This window comes from Stegodyphus dumicola, chromosome 4 (assembly GCF_044657685.1).
Source record: "Stegodyphus dumicola isolate Sdum_Otavi_A_Nest chromosome 4, ASM4465768v1".
NCBI classification, from domain to species: Eukaryota; Metazoa; Arthropoda; class Arachnida; order Araneae; family Eresidae; genus Stegodyphus; species Stegodyphus dumicola.
In genome coordinates this window covers 45,804,583-45,830,931 of record NC_140771.1, presented here as the reverse complement: position 1 = coordinate 45,830,931, position 26,349 = coordinate 45,804,583, and the positions used below count along the sequence as shown (strand labels likewise).

Genomic DNA, 26,349 nt, shown 5'->3' with positions numbered 1-26,349 from the left:
AAACTCTAAAAAGGGCAGTGAAACAAAATCACTGTCCTTGTTCATTGAAATCATTCAGGAGCTCCAAAGTTCATCAGGCATCAGTGGCAGCAGCAGGATTGTTCGTGCAGAGTTAAAAAACCTGGGATTCCATAGTCATGCAGCCACTCAAAAGCCGAACATCACCCCCAGAATGCAAATCGTTGAATGCAATGGTGCAAAGTTTACCGCCACATTAGACAGTGGACACAAAAAAATAAATCTAGCAGTCCAATGGATGCATCTGGGTTTGGGGAAAGCCCGGCAAGCACTTCTTAATTGACTGCATTGGTACCGACTGTAAAGTTTGGTGGTAGCAGCATCATGGTGTGGGGGTGTTTTTCATGGTTTGGCCTGGGTCCTTTAGTTCCTGTTTTTAGAAATATGTATTCTAAGATGTATATGGACATGCTGGACAATGCTACTCTCCCGACTCTTACAATATTTCGGGAAAGGCTGATTTCTCTTTCAGCAGGATGACTGCGCCATTCACACATTGAGACTTGAGCAGCCATGGTTTGATGAAATGGGCGTTCATCATGGTAGTGTAGCAACAACTTTGCTACACTACCATAATTATAACCTCATGACTGAAACATCCTCACTACTTTAAGATGTGAAAAAGGTACGCATCCTAAAATTAGTTAATTATCTGTAATCTTTCAAATAAAATGATAGTTGCTATTCACATAAGTGTACTTTCTTTAATAACTTTCATTATAGTACATACAATAGTAGCCAACCCATGCATACATATACCACACATTTTAGTATACATAGATATGGTAGTTTTATATAATAAACTGATCAGTATTCACCAGCTATAAATCAGAAAACATACACTTTTTCCCCTCACAAATTTTAGTGTTCATAAAATGCTTATTTTTATTATTATTTATCAGCCAGACATGGTAACCGTAACTACAGCAAAGAAATGTTTTTCACCAGTTCAGAGTTGTCAACTTTCCTGTGGGAGTGTGGATAATATTAAAAAGTACTGAAATTTTCAATGATTGTATTTCAGTTTATTTTCATAGTCTAAAGATAAAACTAAATATTTGAATTATTGCAAAATTATGTGTGTATATTTTTTAATTAAAAAAAATCTAAAATAACTAACATATTTTTGGTTACTGATAAAATTTAAGACTAATATAAAAAGTTCAAAAAAATTTTTCTTAATTCATAAAGTATGTTTAAAATAAGACACATTTCATACAGCATTATAAAATATTTTATTTAAATGAAATGTCTTTTGTTTTAATAAAACCATTATTTACAATGACTGACATTATATCAACATATAAAAATAAAATTATATATACTATTATACAATCAAATACTCATAGCTGCAGCACAAGACATTTAAAATTTTAGCACACATATGTTTTATGTCAGATTTCAAGGAAAACATAGCATAAAAATAATTAAAATCCAAAAAGGAAATCGAGATTGCATGTTATGCTATAAGCAAACACATATAATTCTACTTATTAAGATTATACTATATTTTTTCTGCTTTCTTTACTTGTTTTAAGTACCCCAACTTAAAAGTTAAATACTTTATTAATACTTTAATAAAATAATTAAAATCTCTTATATAACATTTAAATTAAAATTTATTAAAATTTTAACCTCCAATTTTTTTTTTTTTTTTTTTCTTTCTTTCATAAACAACGATGCTAAGCCAGAATCCAGTTCTACCATTTAGGTAATGAAGTGTTTTGGTTGAAGAGATAGAAAGGACTCAAGATTTATAATGCTTCAGCAACTAGTGAAAATATATGCTTTTAGAACAACAAAGGTGTGAAAAATACTGATATTTTTTTCATTTTTTAAAATGTTACTAAGAGATGCCCATGTTCTTGTTTTCGATATTTTAGGTTTACCTACAAAATGAATAAGAAAAATAGTAAATCTGAAAAATAAAGCACCCTACCTTCCATATTATATACCTACAGATTTATCAAAAAATTAATTTGTGCTATACAGTATTTTACAAAGTGAATGCGAAAAATTTCAAAACAATTCCAATGACCAGCAAATTTATGATGTTCTTAAAACTATTGTACAGTTTGGAAAAAAAAAAAAAAAGCATAATGACTCATAAATTTATACCAATTAAGAAATAAAAACTTTTACACATTTAAAAGGGTTTCTTCTATAGGCATTAAAAATTTACACAAAAATATTTAAATTTTACACGTGATTACCATTATGTACAATAACATACATTTGAGCAAATATACATGATTATTTTCATGCAACATTCTAAAAGATCAAGATGATGAGCCTTTTTGATACAGCCTACCATTGGGAATGCATCCAAAAGGTCCTGCAAGAAGCTTTGTAGGTATCATTTGATTTTTATTGTACCTGTAATTATCAGATACACTACTGTGGTCATGAACACTTTTAACCTGTTTCACAGGTGTCTTCCCAAATGATGTCAGTATGGTAGGAGGAAGAGATGGTGCAGGATTTTCACTCAATGCTGCATTTATCTGAGGCAAGCGTGACTTAATGGCATTGTCCCAAGAAGCAGAGCATGGCTTAGAAACTTCAGACCAATGAGGAACATGGCTAGAGTCAATGTGCCAGCTAATTGGCCGGCCAGTGTTAGCAAGCATATTATCTGTCATGTCACCATTTGGTAAGGATGTTGCGCGACTGAACCTCATGGGATCTTTATTTCCCAAATGCCTCTGTCTGGAACATGTGGGAACAGTTTTAGGTAGCATTAGTAAAGATCGATCATTGCACAAGGCTGAAATTAGAGGAAGATCTAAATCACGGCTCCTCTGCCGCAGCTGCTGGATATCCAACACATCTGGTGGAGTAGAATGAGCATTTTTAAGTTCTTTATGATTTTCGAACGCAACAGATGAAGAAGGTAGGTTTGAGCTGTTTGTTGAACCCTATTAAAGAAATTAAGCAGCATTTTATATACTTACACAGTTAACATAAAACTATAATATTTAATATGATATACTCATAATATTTAATATGATATACTCAAATTATAAAAATTGAAAGAAGGTATTTAAACACACAAAAAATCTTTTACTTTATCATCATATATTGTGAATATGATTAGCATATTCAAATTCATTAATGCATTTCATTAGTGGGAGCATTTATTTATTGAACTTCCATGTTTTTTTTTTTTTTTTTTTTTTTTTTTTTTTTTTTTTTTAATACGGCTTTTTATGTGTTAATATTAAGCAATTTTAATAAAATAAACATAAGTTAAAAATGATTTCATGTCATGCCATAAATATTCAACTACAGTAACTAATCTGAAAAAAGAGAAGCATACCAATTCAAACAATTAAAATTAGATAAAACTCCATCTCACATTAGCATTAATATTTCCTAACTATTCTTAGCATCTAAAAAATAACCATTTTGCAGTATTAATTTTCATTAAAGAAAATAAGTCTTACATCAGCTCCAGTGCTCAGCACTTTTCATAATTAATGCCATTCTCAAGTATGAATTTTGCCTTATTTAATGATAAAATCATAACTTGTTATAAGATCCAATATTTAGAAATTAGTAGCACATAATTCACATAATATAGTAACTGAAAATTAGACACTGGTTGTGTCTCCCGAAGGTTACATGCTTCAAAAACAAGAGTTTATTTGATTTCTAATAAGATTTGATTCATGGTGAAGAGCCCACCAGTGGCCAAGCGATAAAGTCGCTGAACACTGTTAGTTCGGTTCGAGGTTCGAATCCCGTGAATGGACTGGCCGTACGAGCGTTTTCGTGGTTTTCCCCATGTGTAATGAGTATACGAGCCAGTTTCCCTTAGAAAGTCCTCCACGAAAGCATCCCTCCCCTTAGGCAGATAGCCCTAGTGTGCTTTGCCATAGTTAAAGTACACATCATGGTGAAGAATGAATTACATGGAAATTTTTTCTTTGTCAGAATAACAAAATTTTAGCATTTTACAGTAAATATAATTTTCTTGAGCAGCTCTGAACACAGTCATCTGGAAGACAGTCATATGGAAATATAAATTTCTTGTTAATCAAACAGATAAGCAAAACAGCATGTAATCAATACTTTTCTATCAAAGCTACACTGCTTGGCGCTTTGGGGGGGGGGGTTCGTTTTGGCACATTTTCTCATCAGAAGATACTTTTTTGCAAAGACAAAGACTGCATTGGAATAGATATTTAATAAAATAAAAAGTGGCTTGATTGCCTAAATGGCTGTGCAGCTTGTTTTTGCCAGAAAGAAAACTATGTGTGAACACATTTGTGTTGGTTATATCAAACATTCCTTACATTACTGCAGATTCGTTTATTTAATAATGTTTCAGGAGTTAATGTTTACCAAGTTTTGCAAACCAAATAAGTTTTAGCTGTGACATATTTGAACTTGCTTCAAATTAAATCACTACCCAGCAGTTGAGAGAAGTATGTGCTAATTCCATGTTATCTTATCCTGACGTTAAAACTGGCAGCCAATACAAAATTATGGAAACTGATAAAAGCCTATTCACAAAAAGAAAAAAAAAATGTAGACTGTGTTCTTCTCCATAATAAGTTTTTGAAGGATTTTGTCATGAAATTAGAGATTTTATCGCTATTCCTAATTGTTCTTTTTACCTAACATCAAGCCAGAGCACAAATTTTGGCTTATTTCCTTTAGTAAATGGTACCAGAAAATACTGATACTGAGGAGTTAATAAATAAGCCAAAATGTGCTGTATGACTTTAAAGAAAGTATACATTTACAAAACTAGGATTAACTGGTATTTCAATTTTTATTAATGAAATGAATGATACACTGGTATTTCCATTTTTACTAATGAAAAGAATGATACTACACCTTCTAACCAAATTCATGAATCTGCAAAACTACTGCTTTAAAAAAAAAATCTGATGTAGACACCATGACTTCCTTGTATAGCCTATTAAATTATATACATTTTTCATGCACTTCATTTAAAATTATAGCCTTTAATTATTCTAACTTGATTAACTGATTCCTCAAGGCAAGTTGAAAAAAAAAAATTGCAAATTACGAAAATAAAATATCTTGATCAATTTTTGTTCATATCAGAGTCAAACGTCTTGTATTTTTATTTTTTTATAATGAGTACAAAAACTTTTCCAAATATAAGTATAGGTACTGGGAGACCTCATTAAAAGTTAGATTTTGTAATTTGTTCATTTTTTTTTATTTGACAAAACATGAATATTTTCATCATTTAAAACACTTCCATAATTTTAAGTATATGTCTATGACTAATGATTGCAAAAATAAAGGCCGTGAAAGGAGTTAAAGCTGGTAAAGCTAAGCTGGGTAAAGAAGAGTAATATATATATATATATATATATATGCTGCCGACTGCAATAAGAAAAGGAAGGTGAACAACTAAATATTGTAACAGTCCCACATACAAAATTTCAAAGTTGTATGGCTAATCATTTTGGAATTACATGAGACACATACAGACGTCATGAAAAAAATCAATTTTACAATCCTCCTTTATTCCATCCATATGTACAGAAATAACTAATAGAATAGATTCAGAAATGGTCAAAATGGATATTTCCGTTGGAACCTGATAACCAAAATTTTCCGTGATACTTCCTACAACAAAGTAAAAATGCTTTTGAACATTGCATACATGCTAGTTTTAAGAAAGCATTATTTCTACACAATATTTTCATCTCGTAGAATATAAATTTTTTTTTCTTAACATAGCAGCAAAAACTGGAAAATTACACAGAAAATGCTTATAAGTGAAAGTAGAAGGAAGGAGACTAATGACTTTGATGTGGATCTTTCTTTTTAATTATAAATCTTTAATCTGATGATATGATCACATTTTTATATGTTAATTAATTCCTAATTATAATTATTAAATTATAAACATAGCTTTTGAAAAGCTTATTTTTGTAACTGAATACGTTACTTTTCTGTTGCTGTTGAGCCACTCATAACTCCCAAATGTGATAATCAGTATTTCACCTCACAAGTATGCAATGACATTATTACGAATAAATGAGAAGAAAGAAAATCAATCCCATAATTTTTGCAATGAAAGATTGTGTCGCAAAAAGAAAGATTTACAGAATGGATACTGGATTAAAGCTCATATATTAGTTTTCTAGCAGCATGAACTTCTGATGTCAAGATTAAAACATGCAGAATTTTATTAACTGGAATAATTGCATGCATTCTTATTTGTATTTTTCTCCCCCCTCCTCCCTGATCTCTTTTTTTGCATTTATTTTGATTTTAAAAAGCTGAATATATTGTTAAGATTGCCATTCTTACTGTAAACATGCCAACATTTCACAGTATTAATTATTCAGTATAATTCCATATTAGCACACTATTAATTTTTTTTAGTAGTAACTCCTTCAAAACGGTATAACACATATACATCAGTATTTAATTATATTGCACTATAGCATGCCACTAAGCGCAACTAACCTTGGAGATGGAATGATGCTGTAGTAGTATGATCTAACAGGTCGGGATATTTCAAATAGCTAAACCTAACTTTTAAACAAGTTCATTAAAAACAATTTTTTTATCAATTGCTTTGATTTTTTGCTAATCATAACTAACAATAATATAATCAGAAATACAGAATATTAAGATGTTCTGAAAAAATTGTTAATTAAAATCCACAAGACAGAGGAAGCATTGTGTAAACGTCTGCCTTCCATGTGGTCACCAATTATAAATGACATCCCAACATGGCAAGCTGACTTAGATACATCCGTATATATGGAAGCATAACTCCTGTAACTATGCCTGTGCTCAGCAAAAATTTTGTCTGTAGATGTTCTCATTAGTAGTTGTTTTGATGTAACTGTGAAAAATATCAAGAAACTGGATTTGTGCATTTTCCCAAGGTGGGATTTCAAAATGCTGTACTGCTAGTGGGGACATATCAGACAGGAAGAATTCTTCAATGAGGGGACGAAAGAAGGCACACAGGATGGACGTGGCTCAAATAAAAGGTCGCAGCTATTATCAAGTAAACAGAGTTTATAAGGATGCTCAGGTTGAGATAATATATTAAAATACTGTAAAAGAGACAACTCCTCACGCTTCATTTGGTATCCCTCTATCTAGATCATGTATAGTAAGTAGTCAGCAGTAAAATGTCTTTTTTCCCCACCCCTTTGAAAGCAATTATGTTTATATTTTCTCTCTGAATTGCATCTTGCTCTCCCCTTTTTAACTTAGTTTGTGAACAACCTTTTGGCATTCCTTTCCTAGTTCTACAAACAGTTCCACACACATTTGTTTAGATTGAATTTATATATTCAGCAAGGGATGTGGAATTTAAAAAAACTGACCTAAATAAAAATTGTATCCTTTGTCATATAAATATGTCATTAGGATTTTCACTGTTCATTCACCATATGAACCACCATTAGGCTGTTAGATGAACCACCATTAAATCTATGTCTTTGTCACAATAAACTAAAAAATTCTACACATACCCAGAATTTGATTTGAAGTGTTGATATAAAAGACTTTTAGAAGGGAAATATTGGTGGCATTTAAGATGTCCTTCCCATGTGAAAAGATACTCATGGGTTGTTAATGGCTTGAATGCAATGACAGCTCGGTAAAATAAATCAAGATAAATGATAAAAATTGAACCGATGACAGCTCGATAAAATTTATCTTATCAAAAGAAACATTTTACAATTCTGGAACTTTCAACAAAAATACTCATACAGCTCTTTTCAAGAGTTGCACTTCAAACGACTAAGAATGTTAAACACACAATGCAATGCAAAGCACATTTAAAGCATGAAGCTAACATGGAGATATCTCACTACATCAAAATCAACTTTGTACTGAAAAACTGAGAATGCTCTCTTCAGGCTTCCCATTCTTCAGGCTTACACAGTTTACACAGAGGCTTGCACAGCTCTCTTCACGCTTACATCGTTACCCCGGCTGCCAAGAAATCTCTAGTCTCCTCCATTTCTCTAAATTACTGAAAGGCTACACTAATAGTTACATATAGAGATCAATTACAGTTATACAGGGACCTGACCAAAATGTCACCAAGTTTGGCAACTTTTGGCAATTTCTCACCAAGTATGGTGACAAAAATTACTCGCCAAAAATAACCATCACCACCTTAGTAATATCTTGTCAATTTAGCAAATAGCCAATTACTTAGGGTTAAATAGATCTTGCCCTTATATTCTTATTTTTCTAACACAGCTTTATCTTTTTCAAGCATTTCATGCTGCATTATACAAAGAACACAACAATTTCATGAAAGTTAATTACATATACACAAAATCTATAACAATATGCTGTATTCAAGTGTATAAATGTTTTTTATTTGTTCTGCAAGCCTTCAGTAAAATCCCAATTTAGCTAATTTGTTTCTTCAGTGTTAGAAATTAATGTAGAAACTGCAATACATTCAGAAAATCATGCTAAAGGATCACTCGACTGAAGAATGGAGTTATCAGCATTTGATTAGCTGGGAAATACTTTTTGTGATTGGGCCTTTTTAATTATTTCCATTAGAATAATTAATCCTAAGAATCCCCTCATTCTAGATACATTTATAGAAGTAAACTTAGTCGATTTTGGAGATGATTGATTTTGACTCATCATCTTTCTCCCCTCCATAGAAATTATTAGTTTCTTCAACTACTATGGCCATCAGATTATTATCAAGAAAAAATAGTGAAAAATCAATTTTATTCTCATAACTTTGAATTAAAGTTACCCTGTAATTCCTATATATCCATACAGCTTTGATTCCTTAACAAACCAAACCTAAGATGAATTATCCACTGTTGTACTGGATTGTGAGGTGGGAGCAAAACAAGCTTCCAATTCAGTCTCTGACAAAATTTCAGAACCAAATTGCAACTCTCACTTACACCTACAGTCTTTTGCTGTCAGAATAGTCACTCATGGGCTCATTTACAACTCAAATATTCTTCTGCTAAATGCTTCTCTCTCAGACATCACAACCTTAGTTTAATTCTCTTAATTGGTACAAAATACTTACATCTACTATCTAAAGATGCACGCTGAATATAAACAAAGTCTTGAAACTGCACAGCTCAACCCCCAATCTTCCCACAGAGAAAACAAAAAATTTGGAAGTATCTGAAACTGTTCAATGTTCATAGCACGTGAAGCCACAGCTGCATTTCAGTTGTGTTTTGTTTACTTTATATCTCTCACTCAAAGAACCAGAATAGAGATGATTATGGACACAAGATCAACAATGTACAAATTCAAATAAAGTAACCATAGCAGACATGTAACTCCATCTAGGGATTCAAAAAAGTTTTTTAAAAATGTGTATGTTTGAAAGTACATATATGATACACTCATATGGTTGATCAATGCAAGTGGCAATGCACCAGTGCATTACTTGGCTGCTAATGACATGACATATATTCTGTGGGAATGATGTATATATATATATGACCTATCTCCAAAGTGCTTTTCAATTCAGCAGTAGGCTGTCTAGAAGGAGTTAATGCTATTATCCAAAGCACACCTTTAATAAAAACCAACTAGGCTATAAATTGCTATGAAATGATTACACAGTTATTTTAGGTATGCAAAATATGCAAATGCATTAGCAAGAAAAAAAAAAAAATTTCGAAGCTAAAAAAATATTAAATATTGCTAGGTTCTGAAAAATAAATAAATAGATGAATCAAGAACTTACCCCTTCACTCTGCAAAGAATATGATAACTTCACAGCATTCTGAGAAAATAGACCTGAGCAGCTACTGGATAATACAGGAACACAGTCTTCTACACCATTTCTGTATGCTGGAGGAGGTGGAATGCAAGGAAAATCACCATCTCCTTCGAGGATATCACTACAGACATCAGGCAAAGACAACTGTCTATTCCTGGAATCACAACTATCATTTTTGATTATATTAGGACTTTGAAAATCAAAAGTCCCATTTTGTACATTATGTTCAATCACATTAAGGCTCATTTCACTACGACTATTGAAGTTCCTCTGTAACCACTGTGATTTTATTGAAGTTACGGGATTGTCTGTAATGGTCAATGGTAACCGGTCACCAACAGTTACATAAAGATTTGGCTCTGAGCCACAAGCCATCATACGCTGATCATTGAACAAAGTGAGAGGTAATCTTTGGTCCCTGCTAAGAGAAGATACTCCAATTCTTGTGGCTGTCCGTCCGTGTGAAGACGTGTGAGTTTGAGCATTGGAAGTATAATGCCTAGGAGGTTTTTGAGCAATACTGTGTACAAGTTTTGTATGAGAGGATGATATTTCTTTTGATATATTCTGAGATATGCCCGCATAATTATTAATACACACATTTAAAGATGGAGTCCGTTTCACATCTGAAGTCTTTACATTTGCTGGCGCTACAGTAGATGATGAAACAGAGGCAACATTAGGCTGAATATTACTAGATGAAGTACTAGATGCTGTGATATTAAGTGAAGGTTTAGGATAATTTATTTTCTGTGTAGTAACAGCATCATAAACACTAGCTGTCCGTACATGTTTATCAACAAAAGTTGATATACATACTTTATGCATAATTTTTTCTGGAGGAGAATTTTTCAATGGAAGCTCTTCAAAAGAGTCGCACTTTACCCAACGTTTTCCATCATTTGAACCCTGTGAAATTCGACTGTTTCCAGCTTTGATGGTAGAACTACTGGTAAGGGACAATGTGCTACAAGTACTATCAGTGTTTGAAGCACAGCTACTTCTTGACATCAGTGTTGATGTTGGAATAGTAGAAACACTACTTCCAGAAGGAGGACTCCAAAGTTGCCCAGAGTTGTTGGTGGCAGCTGTGAAAAAGAAGAATTAATAAATTATTTCTCAATGCATAAAACTGTTGCATATTTTGAATATAAAAATATTGTGAATTAATTAATGAAAAATTAATGTTATGGTTTAGGTGAATGAAAATTTTTTATTATGAAAAATCTTTCAATATGAAGAATGTCAAATATTTTCCTAAATTAAAATTAATGTAAAAAAGTTAAAGAATGTTTCTATGTTAACAGTTACAAGCATGTTTATTTGCAAAATACTGCCTTTTAAATGCGAAAAAAATTAAAACTGATATATTCCAGTTCCACATATAATCATTCTCCAAGCTACAATATTTTCATACTTCTATATGTATACATTAAAAATTACTAATAAAAAATCATAAATGACTGTGTGTAATTAAATAGAAAAGAAAACTACACTGGGCCTGCATATGTATATTTAACACGCATCAAATTCTTTAGTTCTACTATGCCACAGCAACATTCAGCACTTTAGCCATGTATGGTAAGATACTGCAGATGGTTAAATACTACTAAAGTGAATGATGCAATTTGCCATTTTATACTCTAAACCTACTCTTCAGTTGCAAATTAAATCATTAATTGTATCACTAATTAACTCAATTTTGTCAGTATAGAAAATGCAGTTCATATTTCAAAACATGACCAACAGTTTACTTAAAAAGCAAAAATTACAAAAGTAAACTTAACTAAAATTACAAAAGCAAATATGGTAAAATAAAATTCTGTAAAAAATGATAGGAAAATAGGCACAAGGAGAGCTTAACAAAATGTATCATCTCCTCCTATGTGTCTGCAAGGGATAAGAGCTTAGAATAATTACAGAATCTAACTTAAAAATTACCATAATATTAAACTGTTTTTTCCTTGTATCTGCAGGAAGTAAGAAAGAATTCTGAACATAATTCTTAAAAAAAAAAATTGTCACTGAACATACATTTATGAGCTTCATATTTCATGTTCTCATTGTTTCATAAAATTACATGAAAAAGAAAAAGAACTTGGCTTATTTTAAATAACTGAGTCCATAAACTCTAACTAAGGAGTTTTCTTTGTTTTAAATAGCAATAATTACTTTTAACTCAATAAAATTATGAATGCCAAATAATATTTAAGGTAAAATTCAAAAGTTTTAACACCTGGGATTTCATCACCAGTCTCTTGTGAATTAAGAATCATAGATTTTGCAAATTTTAAATTATGATTTTAATTAAGAAACATATCATGCATATTTACATTATGAATAACTCTATACCACTCCATTCATTTGGTATATACGAATTTCTTACAAGAAATAGATCACACATATTTATAGTATGAATAACTTTGTACCACGTTATCCATTAACACATATTTCTGTCAAACCACAAAGTCTGAAATATTAAGTAAGCAATAAACATAAAAAATATTACATGATTTATTACTCAACTATGAAAACTTTAATTTCATTTTTAGAAAAATCCTTATAGGTTAGAATAATCTAAAATTCATTTACAGAAAATTAAGGAAGAAGTTCTATTTTTAAAAACAGAAAATTTCAAGAAAATAAAATATTCATGCATCATTAATAACAATAAAAATTACAGAAATGTCTGTTATTTTAAGCATTTCATGTATCATTTGTTTATAAAGTTTATAATAGAAAGAAAAAACTGAATAATTTCAATGTTATTCTTTCTCCTTACCTGTCATTGAATATGGTGCTAAAGAGCGATCAGAAAAGCATGAAATGCTCTGACTTTTATATTTAATATCAGATGAGAATTTGCAGCCATTAGTTAATGGTAGTACTTCCATCGAATGGTGCTGTAGTGATTGGCCACTACCTCTTCCAGCTAAAAAGAAATTAAATGTGTTTAATATTTCTATTAGATAAAATAATACTTAAAATTCTGGTTCTAATTTTACAAGCAGCATCTTTGCTTTCATATATACCGATGGAGAATTGCTAAGGATGGATCATAAACAGCAATATAGCACATTAAAAAGTAAGTGTGTCTGGATGACAAGAGAAATAAAATGATGCCAGATTACTAGGACATAACAATTTATTGTGCTCTGAAATCTAGAAGGCTTTGAAAAGTGTTCAAGGAGTAAAATGGTCATATTGTGCTGAATACATAAAAGTGAAAAAAATGCAGTTACTGTCCACAGGCATTCTGTTGTAAGATGTCAGTTAGGGATATGATCACCATGCATAGACTCCAACCTTCAGCAAACCTTGTCAGTAGTCAACGCGCGAACGACATTTTTACAACTTTGAAAATGTGCGCGTAGCGTATGTTGTAATTAACCATTCATTAATTTTAAATTAATAATTAATTGTAATCAATTTTATTACATTTAAAATCCATATACATATAAAACTGAATAATTAAAAATATACCTTGTAAATTATATGCACATTTAATTAGAAATTTTCTTTTAACTCCTCAAGCATTCACTAATAAAAAGTACTTCAAATCACTACTAATCATAGAAAAAATCAGAAGCTATAAATCATATCTTTATTCTGGATATGATTTCTACAGGGAAATAAAATTTAAATAACCAAGAATGATACATATAAGTATTAAACAAAATACGCATAATTTATGAATGCAAAGATTTATATGTAGCATGCTTAGCAAGCTTAAGTTCTGATTTTGAGAATGTTTTTTTATAACACAGTTCTTCATTTGCCTGCATATTTATTTTTTCAATCAAAACTGCTTCAAGAGTTTTAAGACCTAAATTTGGTCGAAATTCCGTCTGATTTTTTTTAACAATAGAAAAAATTCTTTCGCAAGCTGCATTTGAATGAGGTATTATTAAGACAGCAAGCATTACAGAAGGCAATACTTTGTATTTAATACACCCATTCATATTTTTTAATTTGGCAATTTCTCCCCATGCTATATCAATATGCAAATCTACAATTTCTTTCAAATCATCTACTTGATACATGGAAAATTCAATTTCTACTTGATTAAGACATTTTTCATCAATAATGGATGGAAAAGTATTCATCAAGTAAAGAACAGATGAAAATGAGACTTCAGTTCTCAAGTTGATGTCAGCAACTTCAGCATGTTTTAGAAATGGATCACTCAGTGGAAATTTATCAATTATATATGAACATGCAGTTACAAAAAAAGCTCGCACAGAATTGAAAAATGATTTCACTTCACTTTCATTCAACTTGGCATTTTTTAAATATAGTCTTGTTTCCGCACCAATCACTAAATTTTCATTTTCTTTTTGTTTACTATACTTCTGAAATGGAATAGACGTTAGAGTAACATCTTCATTTTCTTTAGAAATTACTGATGGTTTTACGAATCTAACAAATAAATTCATTAAAAGTTCAAAAAGTTCTCTTCTCAATTTATGCATATAAGGAGCTTGTTGTTGCAAATTAATATTTACTGTTATAAACAAAGGCAAAGTATTTTTCAAAAATAACAAGTACAATTTGGTGGTCGGTGACTGTAAAATTTTTTTAATGTTTTGCAATCTCTTTCCTTCATTCTCACTGTTATCTGGTTTATCTCCAAAAAAAATTATCACAGCATCCCACTGTTCCAAAATCCTTGTTATAGATTCTAAAAGAGACAACCATCTCGTACTGCAATTTAATAAGATTTTTCAAAATTTTATAAGATTTTGCATTCTGTCCCAAAATTTGTTGAGCAACTTTGAAGCTATGCTTCCGTTTCGAACTTTTCTCCAAGTAAAAATATATATCTATTATCAACATTTCAATTTCTGAGCCAATTAATTTTTCAGTAGCTTTTTTTGCAGCTATATGCAAGAAGTGGCACGGACAACCTCGGGTGATTATACTTGGTTGATGCATTTTGATAAATGATGCTACACCTTTAAACTTTCCAATCATATTACTAGCATTATCTGAAGAAAATGATAAGCAATTTTTCCATTCTAAACCTTTGTTTTTAAAGTTTTCATTTATACAATTAAAAATACCTTCTCCTGTATTATTCGTGCATTCTAAAATAGAAATCAATGAAGTAATTATCACTCCCTTTTCTTTACTGTAGTATGTTATAACCAATGGGTACAGTTTGTTATCATTGTTATCATTACTTCCATCAGTACTTAGAGAAAATGATGTACTGCACACTGATTTTATAATATCAGCAACAGTATTTTCTGCAAGCGTTTTCACAATAGCAACAGTTTTGGTATGACCGCAGCTAAATTTTTTTGCTATGGCAGAATCCGGAAACATTGCTTTGAAAAGCTCTTTGGAATGATGCGAAACAGAAAGCGGTAGATTATGTTCAATTAAAAAACGAACAAAATAGCATTCGGCTTTTATAGGATCTGTTTCATCATCTTTTATTAAGAAATTTGTTATTTCTTTAGATTTTACAGTGCCAAGTTCTATATGCTTTTGAGAAAACACATGCCGTTTACAGTCATCTTTTCCGCCATGAGCAACTGAGAAGTCTGTTGCATACACTGCAATGTGCGTGATTCACAGAAATTTCGGACGCTTTAATGCATGGAAATTCTGAAGAATATGAATCTTTAAACTTCTGCTTTGATAATTTTGGCTTCTTCGTTCGAGGCAGCATTATGATTAAAAATCTTTCACCTGATTCACAGTTCACAAGACACACGCTAAGCTCTCGCCGTAAACTACACAATGCAGCCGAATGCAGCCTAAACACGCATCAGCGAGGAACCTGGGAGACAGACAATTGGGTGGAACTATTGATAAGTCGTTAACGGTTGGAGTTACTGATCTACGATTGGCTAATTCTTCAAAACTAGGAACGCACTCAACACGTGATATATGATAACACGAGTATTCAGCCAATCATCGGATGAATTAGTTGGTTCCGTTTTGCGTACTGGTTCTCCTGCTCTTGTTCCTGTAAAATCCGTAGTTTTATTCCATACTTTTCGTAGCTCGTAGTTTTTCATGAATTTCCATAGAAACTACGGAGAATCCGTAGTAGTTGGAGTCTATGCACCATGCAGGGCAATTTAAGATTCCACACATCATGTCATACTTTGCAGAACATTATCCAACATCTGTTGTAGTAATTTATCCCATTCATCTGACTTGCACATATGAGGGTGTCCTTGTTTATTGGAGAGAACTGTCAATCAGCAAGACTCCTCCCCAAAGCACCACAAACATTTTCAATGGGATTTAGATCTGGAGAATGTGATAGCCATACAAGGCCTTGAATATCATTGCTCTCTAGATACTGCTGGACAGCGACTGTTCCAAACATATTGCATTATCATTCATGAAAAGAAATTTATCATCGACAGCACCACAGATCATGCAAACATGAGGCATCAGAGTATCATTAATGTACCATTGAATTAGTTATAGTCCTAGATGCAACCATGTGTACGAGGGCACGGCCACTGATCATAGCAATAGCTCATACCATGATGCTGCATCTTGAATACTGGTGCTTTCCTGAATATTTTCTGGACGATAAGCAGTACCACTATCACGCCACATCAGTTACCATCTGTAATTTAATAACAGACTGAACCTACTTTCATTTAAGAGTAGTACACAAACCCAGTTCTATCGAGTCCAAATACGATGTTCACGATACCATTGCAAACTGGCGGAATGTTGCTGTCTGAGCAATGAAATGCACACGAAATAACAGCGAGCGTATAGTCCTCCTTGATGCAAACAACTGGCTATAGTTTTTCAGAAGATTCATTTGACAGTAGCAGCAAGGAACTGATTTGCTACCTCAATAGCTGTGTTGTGCCAGTTCCTTTACGTCGATAGCACTACATGTCTATTTGCGATGTTGCATTGTGAACACAACCTCCCCCTTGATATTTGCTACGCATTTCATTTGTTTGAAATTATTTCCAAAGCCTTGAAACAACACTGTACCTGACGTCAAAATCCCTAGCAACATTTGTTTTTTTCACCCTTCTTCAATGTTGCCAATAATATGGTCATGCATAATATCAGTTAAGTGATGTCAGGAAGACATACCAAAAATTGCAAGTTTATCAATTGAATCTTTTCCATTAAATTTTATTTTTGAACTACACATCAAATCTTTTATCATCGCATCACGTGATGAACAACATCGACAATCCAAAGTTTGCACACACACACAGCACGTCTTACTGTATTTCGCACTTATGCTAATTCCCACATTTTCCTGCATTCCATTTTGTGGTTGGCATTGCTGCTAAAATCATCAGTTCCTTAGCATTTGTCCACCAGCATATTTATATTGACTGTTTCATACAATAAACCTAATTTAAAGTCATTAAGGAATTTATTATCAGAGAAATATTTAACATATGAAATCTTCAGCTTTTATACAATACACAAATTTCAGTAAAATATATCTTTATATGGAAAACAGAATTGTATTAAAACACTAATACTGACAGCTAAAAAACATTAAACACAAACTGGCTTCAAAAGTGTTACCACAATTAAAATTAATTTCATATACTTATTCAAGTACGATTAGTATAAAAACATGGTTTAATGTTTAACCGGGTCAGGATGAGCCTATCATATTTGCATCGCCAGCAAACATCCCACCACCGGGATGTCATATATGAATAGGCATTTAATTCACTCTGTAGCCAAGTATATCCCATGACTAAAAGTCATATTGATTAAATATTCAGTATTTTTTGTTTCCACTAGATACAGTTGTATGTCTGTTAAGATGAAATTTATGGAAAGTGAAGCATATATATATACAAGAAAGTGAAGCATTAATTATTCTGTATAGTCATATACTGTATATACTCAATTATTACTTTCATACAAGGTCAAATGAAAAAAACTTTAATCCATCTCACTAAAAATAAAATTAATGACAAAATTATTCTTATTCAATGGTTTTTATTATTAACGGAAATTAAAAGATATAAAGATTTAAACGCATAAAATATAATTGTGCATTATCCGTACAAGTAACCTAAATAACAAGAGAGCAAAAGTTATAATTATTAAAAAAATCCCATTAACAATTAAAATATATAAATTTATTTCAAAATATTATTTGTAAAAAATAGACAAAATCCATTTTTAGAACTTCTAAAAGCATAGTTGTTTTAAAAACTAGCTAATACAATATTGAAAAGTTTCATCACTTTCCTTAAAATCTGCAAAGTCTTATTAAATAATTAAATATATTTGTTTTTCTTTGCAAGGTACTGAAATACATAAATATGAAACCAGTTTTTTAAAAAAATAAAAAAAATCAATTATTTTACTTACATTCTAAAGACTCGGTATTATTCCAAGGCATTCCAGACATTTTCATCACAATGGGTTTCAAGTCCTTTTCTGTAGTTGTATTTTCCTTGTTCCCATTAAAATTAACGATGCTGTTTTCAATGTTAGATTTGTACTTATTTTTCTGCATGGTATTTTGCTTCTTTTCCCAAGCCTGGTCTATTTTGTCTGTATATATATATGCTTCTCTGTAAGATTTCCCTCCTACAATATATACAGTGATCTATAAATTAATGTGGTAAATAAAACTGATAATAAATAAATCAAAATTTTCAAAAATTATAAAACATTCAATTTCAGATTTATTTATAAGTTATTAAAAAAATACTCTTTTTATAGTTATAAACCATACACTACAAAGTGATAATTTCATAATCTAATTCACATAAAGAATGCCTCAATGATTTTAAATATCAATTAATATTTGGAATTCACATGCTCAAATAACATACGGGGAGCTTGATATTTTCCAATGACACAGTAAAAGATGGTGAATTGCATTAAATTAAGAAGACTATGGTTTATTATACCAAAAGTAATTGATTATGGATTACATTATTACACTTCCAGGAAATTATAGACAGCCGTGAGAAATAGGAAACTTTCTAGCATAACTGAGACACAGGAAACTTTCTGATCTAAACTATATATAGGAAATCACTAAATATATTCAGTAATTTATCAAGTTAAAATGTGCATACTTTATTAAATGTTAATTCCAACTGATATATATGATTTTGAAATTAAACAAAGGAATTACATTCCTCAGATTTTGATCATTTAATAATATGCATTTTAATTATAAAACATATATTTCATTAGTCATTTCATTTCTTATTTAGTTCTTAATCTATAAAATATATCTGGGGAAGGAAAGCATTAAAAAAATTGCTTATTAATTTCATTCTACATTTTAAGTAAAAAACCATATACAGTAGACTTTTGATTAACTAAGGTAATACTCGGGACAACTTCCATGGCTAACTAAAAATTATGATTAATTTGACAGCAGTTGGAAAAATTGCAAGAAAGAATAAACCATACTATATTTTATTTAAAAAAAAAAAGTTTTAACAATTTAGTTTTAGTTTTAACACACTGAGAGCAAACCACATTTTAAAAACTAAATAATAATAAAAAGTTATTGTTTCTGGCTGCTATTATTATTATTATTATTATTATTATTATTTTATTAACATATATACAGGGTTCATACACATTTCTGCGCACGGAAATTAAGTACTTTTAAGGACCATTAATGAAAAAAATTAAGGACCTATGAGCAAATGGGAACTGAATAAATTCAATTAAAAATATTATTCTATGCCTGAATTTCACTTTTATAATACCACGCTAAAAATAAAATAGATCCCTAAGTAGTATGCATTATTACTAAACATGAATTAATTAACATAATTATTAATAAGTTTGAGAATAAAATAAACTTCATGCAGTTTATCAAGTAGCATTAAATATTTTACACTTATAATAGTTGGACATATTTAAAAGAAGATAAGAGACATTTACGTTTTACTAATAGTTAGCTTTATGCATCTTATTTTGTCACATACTTGGTCAGTCTAGAGGTTTAGCAAATAATAGGAAGATTTTATGTCAAACGGCATAGGTTAAAATGAGAAGTGAGATCATAATCAGCACAATTCATAACAAAAGGCTGAATGTTGACCCTCTGCGGCTTATCTATAGAGAGACCTGCTGATTGGAACAAACCTGAAAGGCCTGATGTAGGCACGGCTGGCAAGTGTTGAAAGTTAGTCAAACTCTGCTTAATGCAGTTAATGTCATAGCTTTGTGTAGTTCCAGGGGTTGTAACCCAGTTAATATACTTTAAGGTTCCAATAAGCCATTAAAGCACCAGAGGTGATAAGTTATTTTATGTACAAGTCTCAGTAGATGCAAAGAAAAGTTTTACTTGATGGTGTTGATGGTTACTTGATGGGTGTTGGATGATGTAATCTGAGACAATTACATAGGAACAATGCTTACTATGAAAAAATTAAAAAGAAGACATTTTAATTAATTACATGGCTAATTTTGCTTTTATAAAGAGCTGTTTCGTAAATTATGCTTTATAGCTATATACCTTGTTTATTTTTCAGATTTAAAATATCGTATAACAAGTTGCCAAAATGAAGCTTTATAATATGACAGCAAAAAATAAAAATGTTTTACTTTAATGTTATTTTTTAAATATAATTCTAATATATTACCATTATTTTAATGAAATTTATCAATGTTATGATGTTTTAAAAAAATCTCTGAAAATTTCTCAGATCTCGGAATTAAAATTTTTCAATAGAAACTGATCTTAAAATCGCCAAAATGTTGACAAGTTGTCAAATTTAGAACCATTTAATAAAAGAATTCACAACCCCAAAAGCGAAAACTTGTTTAATAACTCTTTATTAGAAAAAATGAATTTCGAAATGCTTATGTTTCACTTCTTGCTTAGAAACTCGAGTATTCCATCATTTATATTAGAAATAGAAACAAATTATAACCCATTCAAAAGATAACCATATACATCAGTGAATTGCCAAAAATATTCCTCCAAAATGCTAATTCACACTCAAAATGGCAGTCGTAAAAACAGAGAGAAATTTCAGATTATTAAAATTAAGGACCTTCTACTGATTTTGGCCAAAATTAAGGACTTTTAAAGACCAAAAATCGAATTGAAAAAAATTAAGGACTCCTAAGGACGTACGAGCCCTGTGTATATGTTCCCTAATGTCATGTAACATATTTGTAAACCATAATATTATACCTATGTTTTAGACCATAACTTATTTATATTCTTTATATTCACTTGGGATACATAACGATCCATGTGGGCAGAATACATGTTGTATCTACTTGGATCCTAATGAAATTTAATGTAGGCAGTTTGGTTTGGAAAATAAATTTATTTCAGTATAAAAATTAAATCAACATTCAAAACAAAAACACAATTCAAAAAATAGCAAACAATGTTTTTGCTTATACTTCTCTTATATTTCAACAGCAGGCAAACAAAACAAATATTAGTTTATTAATATTAGTTTTAATGGATGATTAAAAAATGTTTATATACAATTAATAGGTATTGTTGTATATAAAAATAACTCTCATATACCACTGTGACATCTTTTGTAATTACTGCTATCATCCCATATGGTTATTACTCCTTTTTCTTTTCTTTTGGTTTGTGATAGTAATTTTCCACTGTTCTGCAATTAAAAATTAAACTCTTTTTTTACAGAAGACCCAATCAATTTGTCTACTTAATTGGTAGTTAACTGCATATGTAGTATAAATGCAATACAGTACAAAGTCCGTAATCCGGACATCCATTATCCGGAATGATCTATAATCCGGACCTCAAAGCCACAAACTGTTTTTTGTATGCTTTATGCATGCACGTAATGCATTTACACATGCATGTTTAATGTATAACGGACTGTATAAGCTACGCTAAAATTACCTTTAATGATTCTAAGGCATTTCAGTTAAATGTTGCAGAATGCACTGTTCCGTAATCTTCTAACTGGATCCGGCTTATTATTTTTTGCAGACTGTTAGAGCAATTTTATAAAAATTAAGCTTGAACTTTTGATTATGTCAGAGCTGCCAAAGGATCTACAAGGCATGTTTCGACGTCCATCAAACAAAAAGTGGAATTGCTGCAAAAAATGGATAAAGGCATATCCATCTCAAAATTATGCGAGGAGTATGATATTGGAAAGTCAGCTGTATATGACATAAGCAAAAAGAAAAGGGAACTTTTTGTAGATTCCAACATCCCACTTGCAATGAATAATAACAGGAAAAGGGTTCATTATGCTAAAAGTGACGATCATGACAAAGTGATGATTGAATGGGTAGACAGCGTCGCAGTGAGGGTGTGCCATTGACGGGTCCAATGCTAATGGCTCAAGCCAAACTATTTCATGAAGAAATGAACTTAAACACTGAGTGCACATATTCGACAGGTTGGTTAACCAAGTTTCAAAATCGCCATGGTATAAGACAATTAAAAATTTCAGGTGAAAAAGGCCTCAGCTGATACTGAAGCTGCTGAACAATTTGCAGATGAATTCATTGAACTCATTACTAGTGAACAATTATCTCCAGAACAAATTTACAACGCTGATGAAACTGGTCTTTTCTGGCAATATGCAATGCGAAATACCTCGGCAACCTCTACAGAAAAGGCTCCAACTGGTGTCAAAGATTTCAAAGCGAGACTAGCAATTTTAGCGTTTGCAAATGCTGCAGGAACGCACAAGTGCAACCTTTTTATAATCAGAAAGCATGCACAACCTCGAGCATTTAAAGGAGTAATGATTTTCCCTGTCGCAAATAAAATCATGCAAATAAAAGAGCAAATAAAAGAGCATGGATGACACAAGCGTTGATGAATGATTGGTTTGAAAATCATTTGATACCCGAGGCTTCGCGACATTTGAATTCGGTTGGTTCAACCTGATGACTCAAAAATAGTCCTGACTGTTGACACCTGTTCGGCGCATACTTCACTTAAAGTTTTAGTGACAGATAATGTATCCATATTATTCTACTCTCCAAATTGTACGTCTATCATTCAGCCTACGAATATGGGAACTGTGCACACACTGAAATGCAAATATAAAGTAACATTTTTAAATTCTATGTAAAATTTCTTGAACAATAGCAAGACTATTCAAGACTTTTTGAAATTTTTTAGCATAAAATCTGCTGTGTGGAGCATCGCAAGATCGTGGGAGAATGTGTCTCCAGGTACGTTAAAAAATGCTTGACATAAGTTATGGCCAGCTACCATATTTCATGGTGAGGACAATGAAGATGATAGCCATGAATTTGAAGGTTTTCAGATATTACAGTGATAGTGAAGAAAGTGACAGAGAGGTTAATGAAAACAAAAAAATTTTGATTGACACGTTAGTTGGAATTCTCGACACAGCAATTACAGGACTTGAACAGTGGAACTTTATAACTGAACAAGAAATTATGTCTGTTAATAGAATTAAAGAGAAAGTATTAGAACAAAAAAACGAAGTAACTTAAAACAACTTATACTGAAAGAAATGTTTAATAAAGTAAACAAATAAATATTAAGCTTTTTTTTTTTTTTTTGTAAATTTTGATACCCTTTAGATCGTAACTGCTCTTTATTTCATAAATTACGGTTTCATATTTTTAATTGTATAATTTCTGCATGCCATCTTACCAGATTTAAATTGATGATCTATAATCCGGAATCGCCAAAGTCCCGACAAGTCCGGATTACAGACTTTGTACTATATAAATACTAACTTTTCATGATAAGAAAATGTAACAGAAAATTATAATTGCTTTTTTGGGGGAGCGATGGAATCTCGACATAAATTTTACATGTATTTCAAATTCATCTTCCTTGGACTCATGGTTAGGAGGCAAAGTTAGTTGATTATGACAAAGCATATGAGGACTAAATAAAAGATACTTTCAAAGAGGATTTTTTAAAGGAAGGCCATCTGTATTCACATTACACACGAAGAAAATTATGAAAAACAACTAGCTAGGCAAAGACTCCAGCAGTACCTTATCCACTGGTGAGAACAAGTGGTCCACATCAGAAAAAGAGGGATATGTGCCCCTCTAATTCTATCTGCTAGGGATTCTCTCCCTCAAAATTTGGATGAAACAAAACATAGAAAACTTTAATTATTAATAATGAATTAAATTTAATCTGTTAAATTTTCAGCCAATAATTAAGTATTACATTACTATATTGCAACTTACACAAAATAATAATCCACGTATTATAATTTAACAACTTACTAATGACAATAGAAATATTGCAAGTCATGCAAAGAGTAATATTCAACTCAAGAACTTTCAAAACTTGCTATTTCATGTAGCCTCTATGCTTATTAGTTTCCCTAACAGGAACCATTAAGATTATAACAGAAGTTCATACAGGAATTTTAGTTCCAGGAATATAAACTCCACTTTATAATTATTGAAGCCAATAGGAAAATAGGTATAACTACATAAAATAAAAATATTTCATAAAGTTCTTACCATCCAATTCTAGTTTTTTCAAATCTGCAACTCTGTTTTGATTAGCCATATGAAAATGATGGGTTGTTCGACAAATCCAAAGCAAATGCTTTGATAATTCCTCAGTTTGAACAAAATAAGTGAATCTTCGATACTCAGGACTGCCTTCTGAGAGTATTTCAAATTTCTTTTTCTGAAAGCGTTTACAGATTTTTTTAAGATAATCATCTCTCTCCTTCTTGAAAATTTTTATTTTTTTTTTAATGGGAGGTACCCCATTAGAAAAATTTTTAATTTTCAAGCATATAAAACCAAATAACAAATCTCACAATAGAATACAATATCAGATAAGTTTACAACAGCTATGAAGTAAAAGCGGCATCTACGAATTCAAATTAAGAAATGGCAAAATAGCAAATTCATTTTACATAACGTACTATCCAAATAATGAAAATAATTAGATATTCAGGAAATAATTACCATTATTTACCACATAGCATTTCAATATGTATTGAGTTATTCATAGACACTTTAGCTTATGAAATATCTAAATAACCTTAATGAAATTATTCTGATTTATCATTAAAAAATTAAAAATAGAAAAAAAAATTGCAAGATACCTCAAAGTGAAGCTTAGCAATGTCGCACCACAAAAATGTTGAAAGCAATGACTTTGTCTTTTCATGTTCCTGCTGCTAAAAATGGAAAAAAATAAAACTTTCTAAAAAAATACATAACAAAAGAAAGACGCATTTAATGAGTATTTTAAACAGAATTTCACATACAACAGCAAATATTTTCACACAATACACATACTAATCATTCAAAAAATGTTACTACGTTTTAAATCTATCAAGAACAAAAATATATACTATTCATTTTAAACAGAATGGTTTCATAAAATATGAAATTTAAAAAAAAACATGTTATTTACATACTAATTTATAAAAGCCCTCAGCCCCCTTTTTAAATTAAAATCTAAAAATACATAACATAAATGATGCTTTACCTCATAAATGTGAATACCACTGTCTCTAATTCCAAGCCACACATCACTCCACAGCTTTCCTTTTTTTCTACGCATCTTGTAAAAATGTAAGTTGTGAGGAGCAGTTACATCTGAGGCTTCTTTAATGTAACCTACTTGAGCTTCACCTCGACTCAGTCCAGCATTGTCTTTATGCAAAGCAGGAATGTTCCGAATGATGAAATCTTCACCCAGCTTTTCAATTATCTAAATAAAAAAAAAAAAAAAAACAGGATTCAGCCATATTTATCCATACAAGAGCTGACTAAAAATTTTTAAGACTGCCTCTATTTCTCTTTCCTAAAGAAAGATAAAAAAACTCACAGTGGGTTTTGTAAAAGTTAAAAACCTAACAGTGGGTCTAGTAAAAATTATTTGCATTACACATATTTAAATCTACTCCACTGAATATCCATAACATTTCAGTGCTTGGCCATAGAAAATAGAAATAGCCACATTCCTCCCTAGAGGTTAAGGAAAATGTTTCTGTAGTGATAGATATGATGAATATTGAGTTAACTTTGTGAAAAGTCATTACACAAGACTTGAAACATTGCAGTATGCATGTTGTAAAGAAATAGTTAGCTGTGTTTAATATTTCAATGATAATTTGAGACAGTAACATACATGTGATTAAAAACTGCATTCTGGTAGACTGTCCACTGCATTACATATCATGAGTATTATATGCTCATGGACAGAAAATGAACAGTAATTCGTGTAAAGGTCTAGAAAACCATTTCCATGGGACCATTAGGAATAAAAGATTGTATTTTCTCAAAAAATAACAGTTTTGCTTCATTACAGTGCCTTATTTGAATACTCAGATAATAGCTTACATGCAGTGGCATGACTTGTAAGCATTTTCAACCCTGAATTAGACAGGATGAGAAAATGAAATATGCAAAACCTACAATATTAAAAACAATGTCATAGCATAACAAAGAACACATAATTTTAAAAACCTTTTGATTTGGCACTTAGCCTACAGTAAAACAAACACTGCTTCATGGATCATAAATATTGGAATCCACTGATAAATAGAGATGTTGAATTATCCATTAACTTAGTATTATAAAAAAGAACACCCATAATGTGCATACCTTGGTACCAAGGATTATCTAGATTAAGAGAATTTGTTCACACATTCTCAACT

At 31.0% G+C, this 26,349-nt stretch overlaps 1 protein-coding gene across 3 annotated transcripts in view; it reads right to left on the bottom strand.

Moving 5' to 3' along the window:
• Window positions 1-708: 708 nt before the first annotated feature.
• The window catches only part of LOC118205744 (uncharacterized), a 193,401-nt gene continuing 167,760 nt past the window's right edge, over window positions 709-26,349 (bottom strand). For 2 of the 3 annotated variants that reach the window (XM_085814798.1, XM_085814796.1), the window contains exons 7-13: window positions 25,176-25,400; window positions 24,787-24,861; window positions 24,188-24,359; window positions 18,104-18,325; window positions 12,546-12,695; window positions 9,728-10,851; window positions 709-2,936 (exon numbers count right to left, since the gene is read on the bottom strand). In XM_085814798.1, coding sequence (XP_085670924.1) covers window positions 2,298-2,936; window positions 9,728-10,851; window positions 12,546-12,695; window positions 18,104-18,325; window positions 24,188-24,359; window positions 24,787-24,861; window positions 25,176-25,400 — 2,607 coding nt within the window. In that variant the 3' untranslated portion in view covers window positions 709-2,297. The remainder of the gene's footprint in view (window positions 2,937-9,727; window positions 10,852-12,545; window positions 12,696-18,103; window positions 18,326-24,187; window positions 24,360-24,786; window positions 24,862-25,175; window positions 25,401-26,349) is intronic. The other variant, XM_085814797.1, reaches the window with a different exon arrangement.